At 41.1% G+C, this 14,798-nt stretch overlaps 1 protein-coding gene and 1 long non-coding RNA gene across 2 annotated transcripts in view; both read left to right on the forward strand.

Moving 5' to 3' along the window:
• The first annotated feature begins 4,933 nt into the window (after nt 1-4,933).
• LOC118013126 lies at nt 4,934-7,234 on the forward strand. The gene is made up of 2 exons (XR_004679928.1): nt 4,934-5,111; nt 7,130-7,234. It is a non-coding gene; the product is annotated as an uncharacterized LOC118013126 (long non-coding RNA).
• A 1,457-nt stretch (nt 7,235-8,691) lies between these two features.
• Nucleotides 8,692-14,798, forward strand: part of SESN3 (sestrin 3) — a 75,760-nt gene continuing 69,653 nt past the window's right edge. Inside the window, exon 1 of the mRNA XM_035009349.1 lies at nt 8,692-9,021. Coding sequence (XP_034865240.1) covers nt 8,944-9,021 — 78 coding nt within the window. The 5' untranslated portion in view covers nt 8,692-8,943. The remainder of the gene's footprint in view (nt 9,022-14,798) is intronic.

Consider the following 14,798-nt stretch of genomic DNA (forward strand, 5'->3'; position numbering starts at 1 on the left):
CCCAGGCGTCCCTGCATGAGAATATTTTTACAATTTTAGGATAACTTGAGAACTTTTGTTGGTAAAAATAATATGCTCACTTGCTCTCTAGTTAACAAACTCTAATACGTCCAATCATTTCATCCAATAAGCTTTTTTGAGCACCTCTTAAGTTCCAAGCACTTGAATTACTCAGATGCAAAAGACTCGTCCCTGAAGAAGGTCAAAGTCTTCATGTACCACAGTCACATTCAGAGGGTCTGAAAGTTGAAGTGTAGACTGTTCCTTTCCAAGGGCCCCTTCAGTCTCACCTCGGTCCTGCATGTTGACTCCTGCAAATCCTTCACAATAGACTACTACTGTACTGAAGACTTCTGAGTCTGCAAATTATAATTCTTCTGTACTCCCATTAATTAGATCCTGCTCCCAAACTTCCTTACTGTCATGTGGATTTTTTCTATTTTATCCATCCATTTTCCTTTTTAACGCCAAGACAGTATATTTCACAACAATCTTTCTTTAAAATATACAAAATATCTCTCTGTCTGAGTTTCCTCATCTATAAAAGAAGGATATTGAGAATTTGGGACAATGAATTTGGAATACCAAGGAGACAAACAGGCTAACAAGGAGAAATAATCCCTGAGCGAACAAAGGGAAAACCAACACAACTCTGATAATTTTGAGAAGAGAACTACTTTTACTTTCTCCCTGACTACTTGAAGAAATGCTCCTACTTCTCCTATATCCTGCTTACACCAGATTCTCATGGAAATACTAAGACAAAACAGATTCACAGAATTTTAGAGCTTGAAAAGGTCTTTGCAATTCTCTACTCCAATGTGGATTAGCCACAAATATAATGAAGTTTCAGCCTTAGGGTCCATCGCTAGCATTGGCTCCTTCCAAGGCCCTGGGAGAGGTCCAAGCAATGTGTTCACATGGTCATATTTCTAATTAAATATCAAAAGTAAGCTATTTTAGAGGCGCCTGGATGGCTCAGTCGGTTAAGTGTCTGCCTTCGGCTCAGGTCATGATTCCAGGGTCCTGGGATGGAGCCCCGCATCGGGCTCTCTGTCCAGCAGGAAGCTTGCTTCTCCCTTTCCCACTCTCCCTGCTTGTGTTCCCTCTCTCGCTGTGTCTCTGTCAAATAAATAAACAAAATCTTTAAAAAAAAAAAAGTAAGCTATTTTAACCATTATTGGTAAAGACCACAGTTCCTGCAGCCCAACATACCACCTTCAAACTCCCCCTTGTGCTAGAGGAACTGGGAAAGCTGTGGGTATTTTTGTTGCTCTGGCTAAGGAGCAGCTGAGACGGAGACGCTACTGGCCTGAGTTTACTGGGTTATATACATATATATGTGGATCATAGCCATTTCAGTATGTGGTTGTTCCTTTGAGTTGTTCCAGTGTGAGGATGAATTCTAAATAGTCCACTGTCCATTGGGCCAATTTACTGGCATCATGTCACAAAGATGGAGGGTTACAGCTGTTTCACGATGCATATATGTCTTAGGGCACTCAGCACTGGAAATGTATGGTAGGGAAAAGATAAAATTATCTTTCTATTCTCTCTGGAGATGATAATATTGCAGGGGCACCAGGGTGGCTCAATCGGTTAAGCGTCTGCCTTCGGCTCAGGTCTCTCTCTGTGTGTCAAATAAATAAATAAAATCTTTAAAAAAATAAAAGATAGTATTGCAAAAATCATTGTCATATGAAGAAGGAATCAGCTCCCCAAATGTAGGAAAAACGTAATAAAGGGTTGTATCAGATAGTTAATTAATAAACATTTATTTGAATTTGGTGATGTTTATGGTATTTTCACCCTTTTAAAATTTGTTGTGATTTTGTTACTGGTTTTAAGTATTCACTTTCATAACTAATTTTGAACCTATAATTTTATATTCTTTTCTTAAAAAGAATTATATAAGCTTTAGTCTTCCTAAAACCTGGATTTGGCCCTGGCCCTACTTAATCACCTCTCCACATTTAACAGGTGAGGCCCAACCATACCACATAGTTCATAGCCGTACTGAACTAAACCCTAGGTGTTCCGACTTTCTGTCCATTGCTATTTTAACCCACATTATCTTACTTTTGAGAAGTACCCCAATGATCAAAGATCTCCACTTAAAAAAAAAAAAAAAGGATCAAATAAAAAAAATCCCCTGACCACAATATGTAAAAATAGTAAACACTTATATAGCATTTCTTATATGTTAGGCATTGTTTGAAAATGTTTTACATATAGCTCATTTAATCCTCAAAACAACTCTGTGACTAAGCTAATATTAATATCCTCATTTTCAGAACAAAAATTTGTCCATAGATTGGTTAAGTAAGTAGAGCAAGGTCACAGTGTGTTATGCAGAGAGCATAACATCCTCTGTATTGTGGAGCCAGCAGCAAACATTTTCTGTGGCACTTTGTTGTTCTTACAAATGTTCTAGGCACTTTGTTGAACACTCTAGTGCATTATCTCATTTAATCTTTACGATCACCTTGTAAGATATGCAGCATTATGACTCCATCTTAGAGACGAGAAACAGAAGTGTAGAGAAATTAAACGACTTGCCCAAGGTCACGTGTCTCATAAGGGGCAAAGTAAGTACTCAAATCCAAGCCTGACTCTAGGGCCAGGGCTTTTAGTCTCTCCATGATCATGCCCATCAAAGAAAACACCCTCAGTGTCCTTCTACTATTGCCACACTCCCTGAGCTCCCATTCTCCTGAAGTTACAATTAGAATGGGTATGTGGGCAGAATTAGATTAAAGACTGGGGTTAGGGGTGCCTGGGTGGCTCAGTTGTTAAGCATCTGCTTTCAGCTCAGGTCATGATCCCAGGGTCCTGGAGTCGAGCCCCGCATTGGGCTTCCTGTTCGGCAGGAAGCCTGCTTCTCCCTCTTCCTCTGCCTCTCCCCCTGCTTGTGAACTCTCTCTCTCTCTGTCAAATAAATAAATAAAATCTTAAAAAAAAAAAAAAAAAGACCGGGGTTAGCAGCATAAAGGACGTGGTAACCCCCTTAGATATCCATCCTCCACCTTGTGGGATGCACACACGCACACACACACATATATATACACACATATATACATATAATCCCATTGTACACACACACACATTTGAATCTTAGTGGAATATTTCTTCTTTGGAAAATGAGCTTTGGTAAGAATTTTCTTGGTGGAGATGAGGGTGTGTGTGGGGGGGGGTGGGGGGGTGGGTGGATGTGTGAGGGCATGTACCTATATATCATGATATTCCTTGCATCTGATCCCTGTCCTCAACTTTTGCTGTCCCTTAGAGATGGCAAATTTATTTTTCATTCATATTCTGTGATAAAGTTAAGAATGGCAATCAGCAGATCAGTGATTGAGAAGCTGAAGAAAGTTTATAGAGGTGGCAAATCCCTACAAATGGCAAGAAGATAACATAAATATAATGGCAAAATGTAACCGCCAGGGAGTGACAGAGACCTGGGTAGAGAGTACTCATCCAAACCCAATAGCAGATACTGGGCTCCAGCAAAAGGTTGCCATGTGGCAATAGGAGCTTGGTGTGACCAGATCTGACAATTTTTCAAGAGAAACTGGAAATCTAGATTTGGGGTGTAAAATCTCCTAACTTGTAAGAATTTTAAAGTAATTCCATTTTTTATTTTTTTTTTAAGAGCACTGTGCTGACTCACATTGTGCAGGCCAAACAAACAAAAACAAACCCCACATCTGTAGGCCTCTCCCTGGAAGTCTGCTTTGTATGGAGTTAAATGCAGGGAACTCTGAAATGGGAAATTACAAGAAACAACCTACAGAAATTTGGATCTTTGTGGAATATTTGTTCTTTGAAAAATGAGCTTTGGTAAGAATTTTCTTGGTGGGGGTGGGTGATTCAGGGTGTGGGATGGAAATGGGCACTAAAACCATAGCCCTTTTGGATCAAATCCTCTTAATTTCTCCTTCGGAGTGGTATTGGTCTTGGGCCTTGGGAAAAAAAAAAAATAGCAGGAATCTAATTAACAGCTCAAAGGGAGCAATCAATTTACAATTGTGTGAAGTGCAAATTCCTTTGTGCATGAAACAAATTACAGTATTTGCAAATTTGTAAATAATGCAGCACTTTCTACTATCCAAATGCTTTGGGTGCCCCCGGGGAGAAGGAAAAAGAAGTCTGAGAAGGCAAAATGTTAGAAAATGACCTATTGTCTCAAGAAATGGAATTTAAAAAATATCTTTAGTAATTAATTTTTTTCAATTGAATCCTTATTTAGGAGCTATAAAGGGGCCCAGTTCTTAGGTCAGTAGGAGAATATCTAAAGAAGTAAACAATTTCAAGTCCAAAAGTCACAGCACGTTATTAACAGGGTAACTTCTTTCAAAATTACTGAACAGTAAACGTTGCCCCCAGCCTTCCCTACGCCCTTAGTTTCTGGCAAGAACTTCCATTTTATAAAGGCAATAATAGCAAGGCCCAGGCATAATAATCATTATGTTCAATGTCAGAGAAGGAATCAGTGACAGATAAGGACATGAATCGAGCCAATCTGCTCCAAAGCAATGGTTTTGTGAACTGCTCAATTCACAAATATTTATTGGGGCCCTTTTATAAGATGCTATCACTGTTATTCAAGATTCAAAAGACACCCTGAAAGAATGTATGGTGTATTTTGGCAAGTAAGGAGTGAAAACTCATTATTTTTTTCCCAAGATTTTTAAAGCACACTCATCTTCCTGTTGAGCTAGGAATTGAGAATACAAAGTAGGGGTGCCTGGGTGGCTCAGTCGGTTAAGTGTCTGTCTTCAGCTCAGGTCATGATCCTGGGGTCCTGGGATCAGCCCCGGCTGGTTCCCTGCTCTGCTGCTCCCCCCACCCTCAAATAAATAAATAAAATCTTTTTTAAAAAAAGAGAGAGAATACAAAGTAAATGTAACTTCATCCCCACCCTCAAGGTGTTCACAATCTAATGAGAAAACAGAATTGAAGCCAATCATTTCAATACTGAGATCGTGCTAAAGAAGAGATAAGAGGGTGACACCACAGACACTTGGACAAGTGCTTGACTCCACCAGGAGATCTTTCAACAGGAGATGACAATCACCAGGCGGAAGGCGAGGAAAGCATTAGAAGTGGAGGTAAGTGGACTGTTTATGGGCCTGAAGCAGGAGAATGACAGTTCAGATGTGGGCTTTCCAAATGATTCTCTCCCCTGTGTTCTCATTCACCGTGGGATGAGTGCAAATTGGTTAAACCTTTCCACAAAATATTTTAGCAAATTGTAACAAGAGCCTTAAAACATTCACATCCTTTCAGTTTGAAATTCCATATCTAGGAATCAGAGGGGCTGCCAGAAATTTATGTATGAGGAAGCTTATCATAGCATTATTTATAACCATAAAGAACTGGAAACAGCCTCCATGTTCAGTAATGGGGTAATGGCTAAAGAAGTTAGGGAACATCCAAGCCATATGATTTTAGCCATTATGTGGGACAAAAAAAAAAAAAAAAAAATCACATTTTAAGAGAATATTTTAAAACAAGCAAAAATTATTTCTGAAAACAATGTCAAACAGTTAATAAAGTATCATCCTAATTTTGTAATAAGAAAGTTAAAAAGTACTTCTCAATGTTGGTGGTATTTTCACCCATATCTTACTTTTCTGAAAGTCTTTCTTATTTTATACATACCCGACAACAAAAGGGAAGGAGTTTCTCCTTGTCCTGTGTGAAACCAAAAGAACTGCCTTTTGTTTTCTTCCCTCCTAAGAGTGTGAGCCAGGATTCACAAGTCACTCTCTTTAAGTCACATTCTCTTTATGACATCCAGGCCGGTTAGAAAAGGAAGGGAGACTAGGTAAGGAATGGAAGAGAAAGGAAGAATCCAGAAGTTGAACACTGACATGAGCACAGAGAAGAAGGATGATGGGAGTGGGGGTTGTGAGGACCTGAAGAGAGGGTGGAGGTTGTGTGCTGAGAATGAGTTACTGGACTGAAGATTTTAGGGGTGAACATAGACACATATATAAGTGTTCAATATAAGAGATGTCACAATGCAGCACACTGTTAAATGTCAAATAAATGGCCCTCTGGATAATTAATGTTACAAAAGTCTGGAGGAGTTTGGTGGAGAGATCCATCCTTTGGTCACGTACATGTATCAGTGAATCAATGAAACTGTTCCTCTAAAACCTCCCTTTCGCAATCTTTGTAAGAGTGGGTAATGGTGTAGATTACACTCTCTTGGCCATCCCTTCTAGGGAATTGAGTTCACTGAAGAGCTTAAAGAACGTCATTGTGAAAGGATTTTAACTACTAAGTAAGAGGAAAGGTTATACAAAGAATATGAGAGAAAACAATTTGAATCTAAAATACTATTTGAGAACGTTCAATCTCTGCACAAAAATTCACTTCATCCTTCAATATCTCCTATCCTTTAAAATGTATTCACATAAAATCTGCTTTACAAGAGAGAACCAGCCAGGAATATAGACCAAGAAATATACCACTAAATGGGGACACATATGTGTTTCAGTTCTTAGGAAAATTGTGCCTTGCTAACTTTCTCCCTGGATTTCTTGGTTCTCTGCATCGAAGAGCAGGTGGTGATTTCTCTCCTTACCTAATTTTCTTGCTTTTACAGTTTCTAACTGATTGTTAAGCACCTTCCCCACACCACTGCTATTCTAGGTTATATATGTCTACAACTACATCAAGTGACCTTTAGCTATCACTAGTTAAATGGATCAACACGTTTACCCAACCACATAACTCAGACCCTTCAGGGGTTTTCCAGTCAATTTTAATCTATTTAAACCTGACACTGGCAGATTTCCACTTCCTTTGTTCCTTGTGTAGACTTGGTGTATATGTGTTGGTCTCTGAAAGGGACAGAGGAGGCAGCTGTTGAAAAATGAGATTGACAGTTTTAACCACACAATTTGGTCTAACAGCTTTGATATGCTAAACTTGCTAGCACCTCCAAGTGTACCTTTCTGATTTTGCGTTACAACACCACACTGAATCCCTAAGGAAACCAGGGTTTTTTTGTTTGTTTGTGTGTGTGTGTGTATGCGTGTGTGTGTGTGTGTGTTTTAATTAAAAAGAAAAGAAAAAAATGCAAACCAGCGAAACCGTTCTTTTACATCATCTCCAGACTCATTCTGCGAACTGCAGGCCTGCACAAATCCCGGTCCACTAGAGACCTTTAAAAAAAGGAGAAGCTGAGAATACAGATCGTGTTCTAAAGAGCGAAAACAGGTGATGTCATAACGCACAGTCCTGTGTGGTCACAGCCAAGGCCGGGTGGGGAGCTGGGGCTCCAGTGAGCACGGAGCTCCGCGCCAGTGGGCGAAGCAAGTTGTCTCCGGGGCCAGGAGGACACCGGTGGGGACCCGGCACCAATCAGGTTCTCGCTCGGCGCCTGCCTTTGTTCTCACTGGGGACCAGGTTTCCGGGCGTCTAGCGTCGAGAACCCGCATTGGACCCGCACGCGCGTTGCTGGCCTCCTCGAGAGACCTGGCTCCCCCTTTCGCCTGTCCCCCCACACTCTGCCAGCCAGAGCTTTCCCCAGTTACATGTGCCCTCTCTCGCTAGAGCGTGGACGCCAAAATCCTGACTCACCATTTTTAGCTTTGGAAGAGGCAAGTCCTGCCCAATAGTTTACAGACGACTTGTTCTCTGAACCTTCCTTCCCGAGCAAGGCTCTGTGTTCTCCATGTTTCTGATGAACTGTCTCAGAAAAGGATCGTTGGGTGAGAGGATAAACCTGTCTCTTTGGCCCTTTCGTGCTGGATAAATAAAGGAACTTTCGTTGCGGAAAGGACTGCGAGAAGGTGCTTCAGATGGAGGAGGAAACCGCTAAACCAGAGGTTTTGTGTCCCCCCCCCCCCCCCGCCAACTCGATTAAGGGTGTAAATATATCTCAAACGTCTACCCCCTACCCCCCGCCCAAGCCTCAGGTAATTGGTCTTTTGCAAAACAAGGCTCAGGATAAATGATGCATAAAGTTCTTTGAGATCCCTGGTTGCCAAGTACTACGTGACTGCAGTCTTCTTTACAGCTAAGCTAAGATTCTGGCTGAGAGAAAGCCTAATCACTGCCCTGAGAGTGTGAACGTTTTAGCTACCGCCCCCCTCCCGTCCCCAACCTTTCTCAAGAAACCAGGAAATATTTAGCTCAGTTTTAGACCCTCTAGCGAGGCTCTAGCTCCCAGTTTTTTTATCTCACTCTCCGTACCATTTTTGCAGGGACCTAGAGAAGGGGGCGTGGCTTGTCTTCGGGGAGGGGCTGGGCTTCCAGGGATAATTTGCATGCGACACACCCTCTTCCTCCTATTGGCGGAGCAGCACAAACTGTATTCCCTTCCACCCCACACTACCTAACTAACCCGCCATCTCTCTCCAGTTCCGAGCCTCGGAGATAAACTTAACTTGCCCGGAGATTCAAGGCGTCCTCGGCCTCTGTGATTGGCCTGTGCAGCTCCCAACCGGGCTCTGGCTGCTCATTGGCTGCGGGCTAGCGGCCCAGGGGCGTGGCCGGGGCTGTCCGAATGGCGGGAGGGGGCGGTACCGGAGCGTGGAGGTGGTGAAGGTGGTGGGGAGGCGGGGGCGGGGCCGCACTGAGGCGCTGCGGCGGCGGCGGAGGCGGCGGTAGCGGTGGCGGCTGCTCGTCCTAGCCTGGCGGGGGCGGGGGTCTGGAGGATGGGGGCGGGAGGAACAACGGGCCGGTGAGGAGCAGCCGCCGCCGTCTCCGCCGGCGCTTCGGCAGCCGCCGCGGTGGTCGCCTGGGGCAGCGCCGCTCGCTCTCCGGGCCATCGCCTCCCATCCCGACATCCCGCCCGGGGGAGGCTGAGGCTGAAGCGCGGCCGGCGGCAGGGGGACGGTCCGGCCCCGCAGCGGCGCGGGCGGCCGCAGTGATACCCGGCCCGGGCCCCGCCGTCCGTCTTCGCCCTCGGCGCCCGCAGCCAAGATGAACCGGGGCGGCAGCAGCCCGTCGGCCGCCGCCAACTACCTGCTCTGTACCAACTGCCGGAAAGTGCTGCGGAAGGTACGGGCTCGGCCTGGGGTCCAGCCCGAGAGGGGCGCTTCCTGCCGGCGGGGCTCGGGCTGCTCGGCCCCGGGGCGCACTGTTGGGGCGAGGCTCAAAGGGATTCCGGGGCACCTTCCCCACGCCGAGACCGAAGGAAGGGGGCGTGGGTTGAGGGTGGAGGTTTGCACTGCTGCTTTTTATCTCCGCCGGGACAGATGCTAGTCCCGAGGGGTTGGGGATTTTTTTTTTTTTTTTCCGATTTTCTTTTTGCTGCCAGTAGTCTATTTTTCGGCTCACCTCCCTGCCTCACCACCTCCGGCCTGCTCCGCGGGCGGAAGGAGGGAGCGACCGGCTCGATCCTCCTCCCGGTCCTGTGGATGGAGGTCGGTGCGAAATCTGAACAGCCTGGACTGGTCTTCAGGAACCTGGCTCCCTCTTTGCTGTGTGGCTAACTCTTGGCGGGGGTTGTTTTTGTTTATTCGGTCGCTTCTGCCTTCTTTGCGCGTTCTCCCTTAACACTCCTTTTTACATTCTTTTGACGGCAGTCGTGTCTGTAGTTCAGTCTTGAAAGGAACTGGGAAAGCAGCTTGAACTTTATGCCCATGGGAAATGCTATTCGACCTTACAGTTCCTCTGGGGTTGGGGGAGGAGGAGACGGAGGTGGACGTGGGTTATCACCCCTCAGCACCCCCCCGCCCCGTGCAGGTCCAGAAAAATCAGACGTACAATCAGCTTATTGCTTCCCCGAGTGACTGATAGAAAGTTTACTCCAGAATTGTTTAGCTTACTTGGCTTAATCACTCCGTTAAGGGGTGGGGGAGGGGAATGAAAAGATGTCGCTTTAGACCGAGAAAAGCTTTTAATCAGACTTCAACAGCCTCCACTGGGTAATATTATAATCAGTTTCTTTTTCTTCAGACTGCATTTTTACATTTCATTAAGTGGAAACAGTAGTTGAGGTGCTTCTGTTTGTCCAGTACAAATGAATTAAAATTGCTGAGCTGTGCAAATGCATCGGGACTGGAAGACTTAAGATGAATGCGGCACCGTTTTTAGTCAATTTCTCTAAATACAGTGCAATTGGGATTGTTATTTATATATTAAAAATAGAAAGAAAGCATGTAAGTCAGCAAGCTCAAATATTTGCGCTCTTTGTCCAAAAACTGTTTTTCTTCCTCTGTGGGTCAGGCCAAGTGCCAATCAAAGTTGTTTTTCAAGCCTCTTTTCCCTGCAGTAGGGCTGCTGCTTTTTCCCCCCCACTATTTTATTTGAGAGCATGAAGAAAGCAAAGGGATTGCAGATTTGAAGTTAATCGAACAGTTAAATGTGCCTTAAATTGTGTTTAGTGGATCTGTTTCTCTTGAAACAGATTTTTATTAAATGTGCATGTTGAGTATGTGCAGTTATTTTTTTCCATAAACTCTGGGATCAAATTACAGTTGATACTTGCTCAGCTCATTGTAGGGCAGCTTGTGAGAAATGTAATGGATCAGAAGTGCAGATCAGCTTAGTTGAATGTTAACTCTTTCACTTCAGGGTCAGATGTCATCCGAACCTAGCTTTTAAAAAAAATTAGTATTATTATTTCCTGACTTCAAAAGTGGTAAGTTATGTCTTTAACATGAAAAAATTGTTGCTTGAGACACATTTGATTAAACTCAAGCCTGGTTAAAATAACAGCTAGTTAGTTGTTTGTTGTTGTTGTTGTTTTAATTGAATAAGGAACAAAAGAACTATATTGACTTTGACTTTTTTTTTTTTTAATGGCTCTGGCAATTTGGTAGGCTAATAAGATGTTTGGAGGTGATACTAGGCTTCAAAATCTAGTTTTTCTTTTAAGAGAACCATGGCTATGGATCCATCACTGTTTGCTGGCATTCTTTATATCTTTCTCTTAGCTTTTAAGAAACTATTTCTATTTACCTAGAAAGAACATCTTCTTTTCTAGTCATTCTTAAAAGAAAGAGGTATGTGGAAAATGGAAATTCACCATTTTCATATTTTGTAATTGCTATGTACCTCTGCCAATATTCCAGTTTTTAGTAACTCCAAGGTATTTAATATTGATTCATGCAGCAGCATGAAATAACTTTAGATGGAAATGGGCTTGTTTGAGCCAGTTATGACATGACTTGGCAACATTTGTAGCCTTTAAAGAGTGCTATTCTTAAGTGCTTTTAAAAGATATCAAGTGTTTAGCATTTTAAATTCTTCATCATTCTAAAAATAGCATGTAAGAGTGTATTTCTAATAAAGATGATTTTCTTTTTGATAGAAAGTATATAACTTTAAAATTCATCTGTAACTCTGAAAATGTGATTCTTTGAATTTATCTTGTGTTTTCCACTTAATAAAGTGTTCAGTAATAACCAAGTGAGTCATAGCATTTTGAATTTTAGTTCAGTTCATAATGAAGAATGAAACTCATGCACACCCAGTGTGAATTACTCTTTGCTGTTACAGTCCTCATTAATGATGGGGAAAGAGTCACCTTTTATGTGGCATGAAGGCTTTTTCTTTAAGTAGCTTAATTTGTTGCAATGTGTTAAATTTGGGGCGGGGGGGATCTTCAAAAGGAACTGGATTCACCTTCAAATGAAATAACTTGGTTTAACCCAATGTCTGAAAATTGAGTTATGTATTGTATGAGAGTCACATTCATTATTAGACGTGCCTTTACAATTTTGATTCAGTGTCTTTTAAAATAGAAGGACTTCTTAAAATATTGAATATACCTAATTTGGTATCCTAGGTTAGTAAAAAGAATATATTTCCCATACAGGGAAACAAATGAATGAACAAACAAAAACTATCTTCACATCTATAACTCCTAACTTGTTCTGTTATCAATGAAATAAATCAATAAAGTTTTTAATAAAAGAGGAAATGCTTCCACTTACTTTGGAAAAGTTAATGAGTTTTGAAGTAAAATGCATGTTACTTGAAGAAATTCCCGTGACAACTAGATAAATTTCAAAGTGGAGTACCAAATTGCATTAAGAAAGGTAGGTAACTATTAGTCCACTTATCTTCTAATGAATGAAAAGGGGCATATTGCAATATTCTTTGAGTATGGAGCAGCCAGTCCTACTGAAGTGAATAAAACTGCACTGTAAGTCAGAACATTTAACATTTCAAAATTCTTAATGTGTTTAGGTAGTTCTAGTAGTGATAGATCTTTGTTGGTATTTTATCTTTCCACTTTGTTTATATAATCACTTATTTTGGCAACTTTTTGGTGCGTTTTTAAGTGAAAAGACTGCAAAAATAAAATAGGAAATATTAAATCGAACCATATGAGCCTCACTTTTATAATTAAAGTTGTCAATTAATAGCAGTTTTATAAGGTTCAACCAATAGGATGTAATTGCGTTGACTGATTTCCATAGCTATACTCTTTTTTTTTTTTTTTTAAAGATTTTATTTATTTGACAGAGAGACAGCGAGAAAGGGAACACAAGCAGGGGGAGTGGGAGAGGGAGAAGCAGGCTTCCCGCCGAGCAGGGAGCCCGATATGGGGCTCGATCCCAGGACCCCAGGATCATGACCCGAGCCGAAGGCAGACGCTTAACGACTGAGCCACCCACGTGCCTCCTCCATAGCTATACTCTTAATTAGGTTTCTTATATGTATTTTTTTGATTGTCAAAACCGGTTTTTTACTTACTTTATCTTAAGTGAACTAGGCAGAGATCAAGCAATGAATTTATGATAGCAAACAATTATACAAAGGTTTTCAAATTGCTTTTTAGGGAGCCCTAAGATGCTTCAGTGTTAAATGCATGAGTTGGATTACATTTTTAAGTACAATTAAAATTATTCTTAAGTTATAACAAAAACACAGCTACTTAGTTTTTATCAAATTTTAACAGATTGTTTTAAAAGTTATCTTTTGTTACAGGATTATTCTTGTGCAGGCCGTGAATTAAAACTTGTTCTGCTATCTTCGTACATGTATTTGAACTTTTTTGTTAATATGATATTGATAAGAAAGATGGTCATTGATTATGAAGGCTTTGGCCTTCAAAAAAAAAATACCACACGTATGTACTCATGTTATATTTCAACTGTTATATTATTATTTGTTAACAAACTTATCGTTAACAGTAATTGTTACTTTGTAGCTAAGACACATTAAAATCATTGTTTTGTATTTTTATATGTTGCATAGTTCGGGTCCAACTAAAATTTCATTTGTAAAATGGATTCTGTTGCTTCTCCCACCTTCCCACGACCAAATAAGTAAACTGCCAAAACATAACTGCTAATGTAGTGATGCTGGAAGCCACTAGATGTGCTCATGGTCTCTGATAGGCCTTTTAATTTGGTAGGTCTCGGGTAGGTCTTTTAATTTGAGGCAAATTAGTTAATTTCCTTGAAGCCTAGTTTTCTCTAAAATGTAGATAATTTCTGTTTGACTTAGAGGTTGCTGCATAGCTCGAGAGAGGTGGTGTGTGTTAAAGTGCTTGGAAACCATAAAGTATAACTTATAAGAAAAACATGAGCCTATTTATTTTCCCAGGTTACTGTAGTTCTTTGTGAGTTGTAGCAATATATTTCAGTACATACTGAGTAATTTGGTTAGTCTTCACTTTTCTGTCCTTTTTAGTTATTGTCTGTAAATGAGAGGTAAAGATACTATGCTTTGGTTAGAATGATCAACATACTGATTTTTGATTTGCATATTTCTATTTATACCTACTCCTCTCCCTCTTATGTAGTAATCTAGTGCATTGCTTTCATTTTTCCCAATAATTAAATAAAATGAAATTGCCTTTTCAACACTTCAGCAGATGAGGGAAATTAGTATTTAGTTTGAAAAGACTAAGAGTCAAAGATGACTATATTTAATAGAAGTTGGGGAAATCTAGGGCAAAGCAAAAAATTAATACTTCTGATTTAGGAGGAGAGTATGGGAGTAAAAGTGTCTTAATCTTTTCTCCCCATCTCTGTCCCTTTCTTCCCTTTTGAAAGTGTTGGGTTATAACTTAAGTTTGTCTAGACTTTCACAGTTTTTAGAGTGCTTTCACATTATCTCAGTTGATTCTCACAGAAAATTTAAGTGCCCTGACCTCTATCATACAACCAGTAAAAAGTCCATTTAATTCTTAGGACTGCCTCTGTAATAAAACTGTATTCTTCTGGTCCCCTGCAGTACTGAAGCTGCCAGGGAAAATATCCTCATTTCCAGCTTCAGCAACTGTGAACGGCTGTAGGTCCCCAAAGCTCTCCATCTGACCATTCTTTCTCCTACTGGCAGTGAATGTTGTCAGTGGTCCTTCAGTTTACAGGATCGCTTGTCTCATTTTTGAGCCAGGTTATCAAAATCCTACATGGGTAAAAGGTCCATTGAAAGTGCAAACTGGGCAAATAGACTTTAATATAGTAGGGTACAGAGAGTTCAGTTTCCTGATAGGGTTTCAGATTCCACGTTGTAAGGAACCATTAGGAAGCTCTGCTCGTGGAGTTTTGGTGTGCTGTCAGAGAAGAAGACTCACAATTAACTCTTTCATTTCCCACCTTACGTGTATGAGGCCAGATTTTCCTCACATACTTCAGTCAAAACACTGCAACAGATTGAATACAGAATCAGATATGAAATTCAGCTGTCTTCTATTAAACAGACACTAAAGAGATTTGCAAAACGTAAATGTCACTCTGCTCACTTTTTTTGTTTTGGAAAATAAAGTTATTTTCATGAAAATATGTGCCTTATGTTAACATGTAATGGATCTATTATTTTAAGTGAATTAACATTTAACATTTTCTCAGTTTTAATTTCTAATACAGTAAATA

Source organism: Mirounga leonina, unplaced genomic scaffold (assembly GCF_011800145.1).
Source record: "Mirounga leonina isolate KUSES-001 unplaced genomic scaffold, KU_Mleo_1.0 Mir_153, whole genome shotgun sequence".
In the NCBI taxonomy this organism is placed as follows: Eukaryota; Metazoa; Chordata; class Mammalia; order Carnivora; family Phocidae; genus Mirounga; species Mirounga leonina.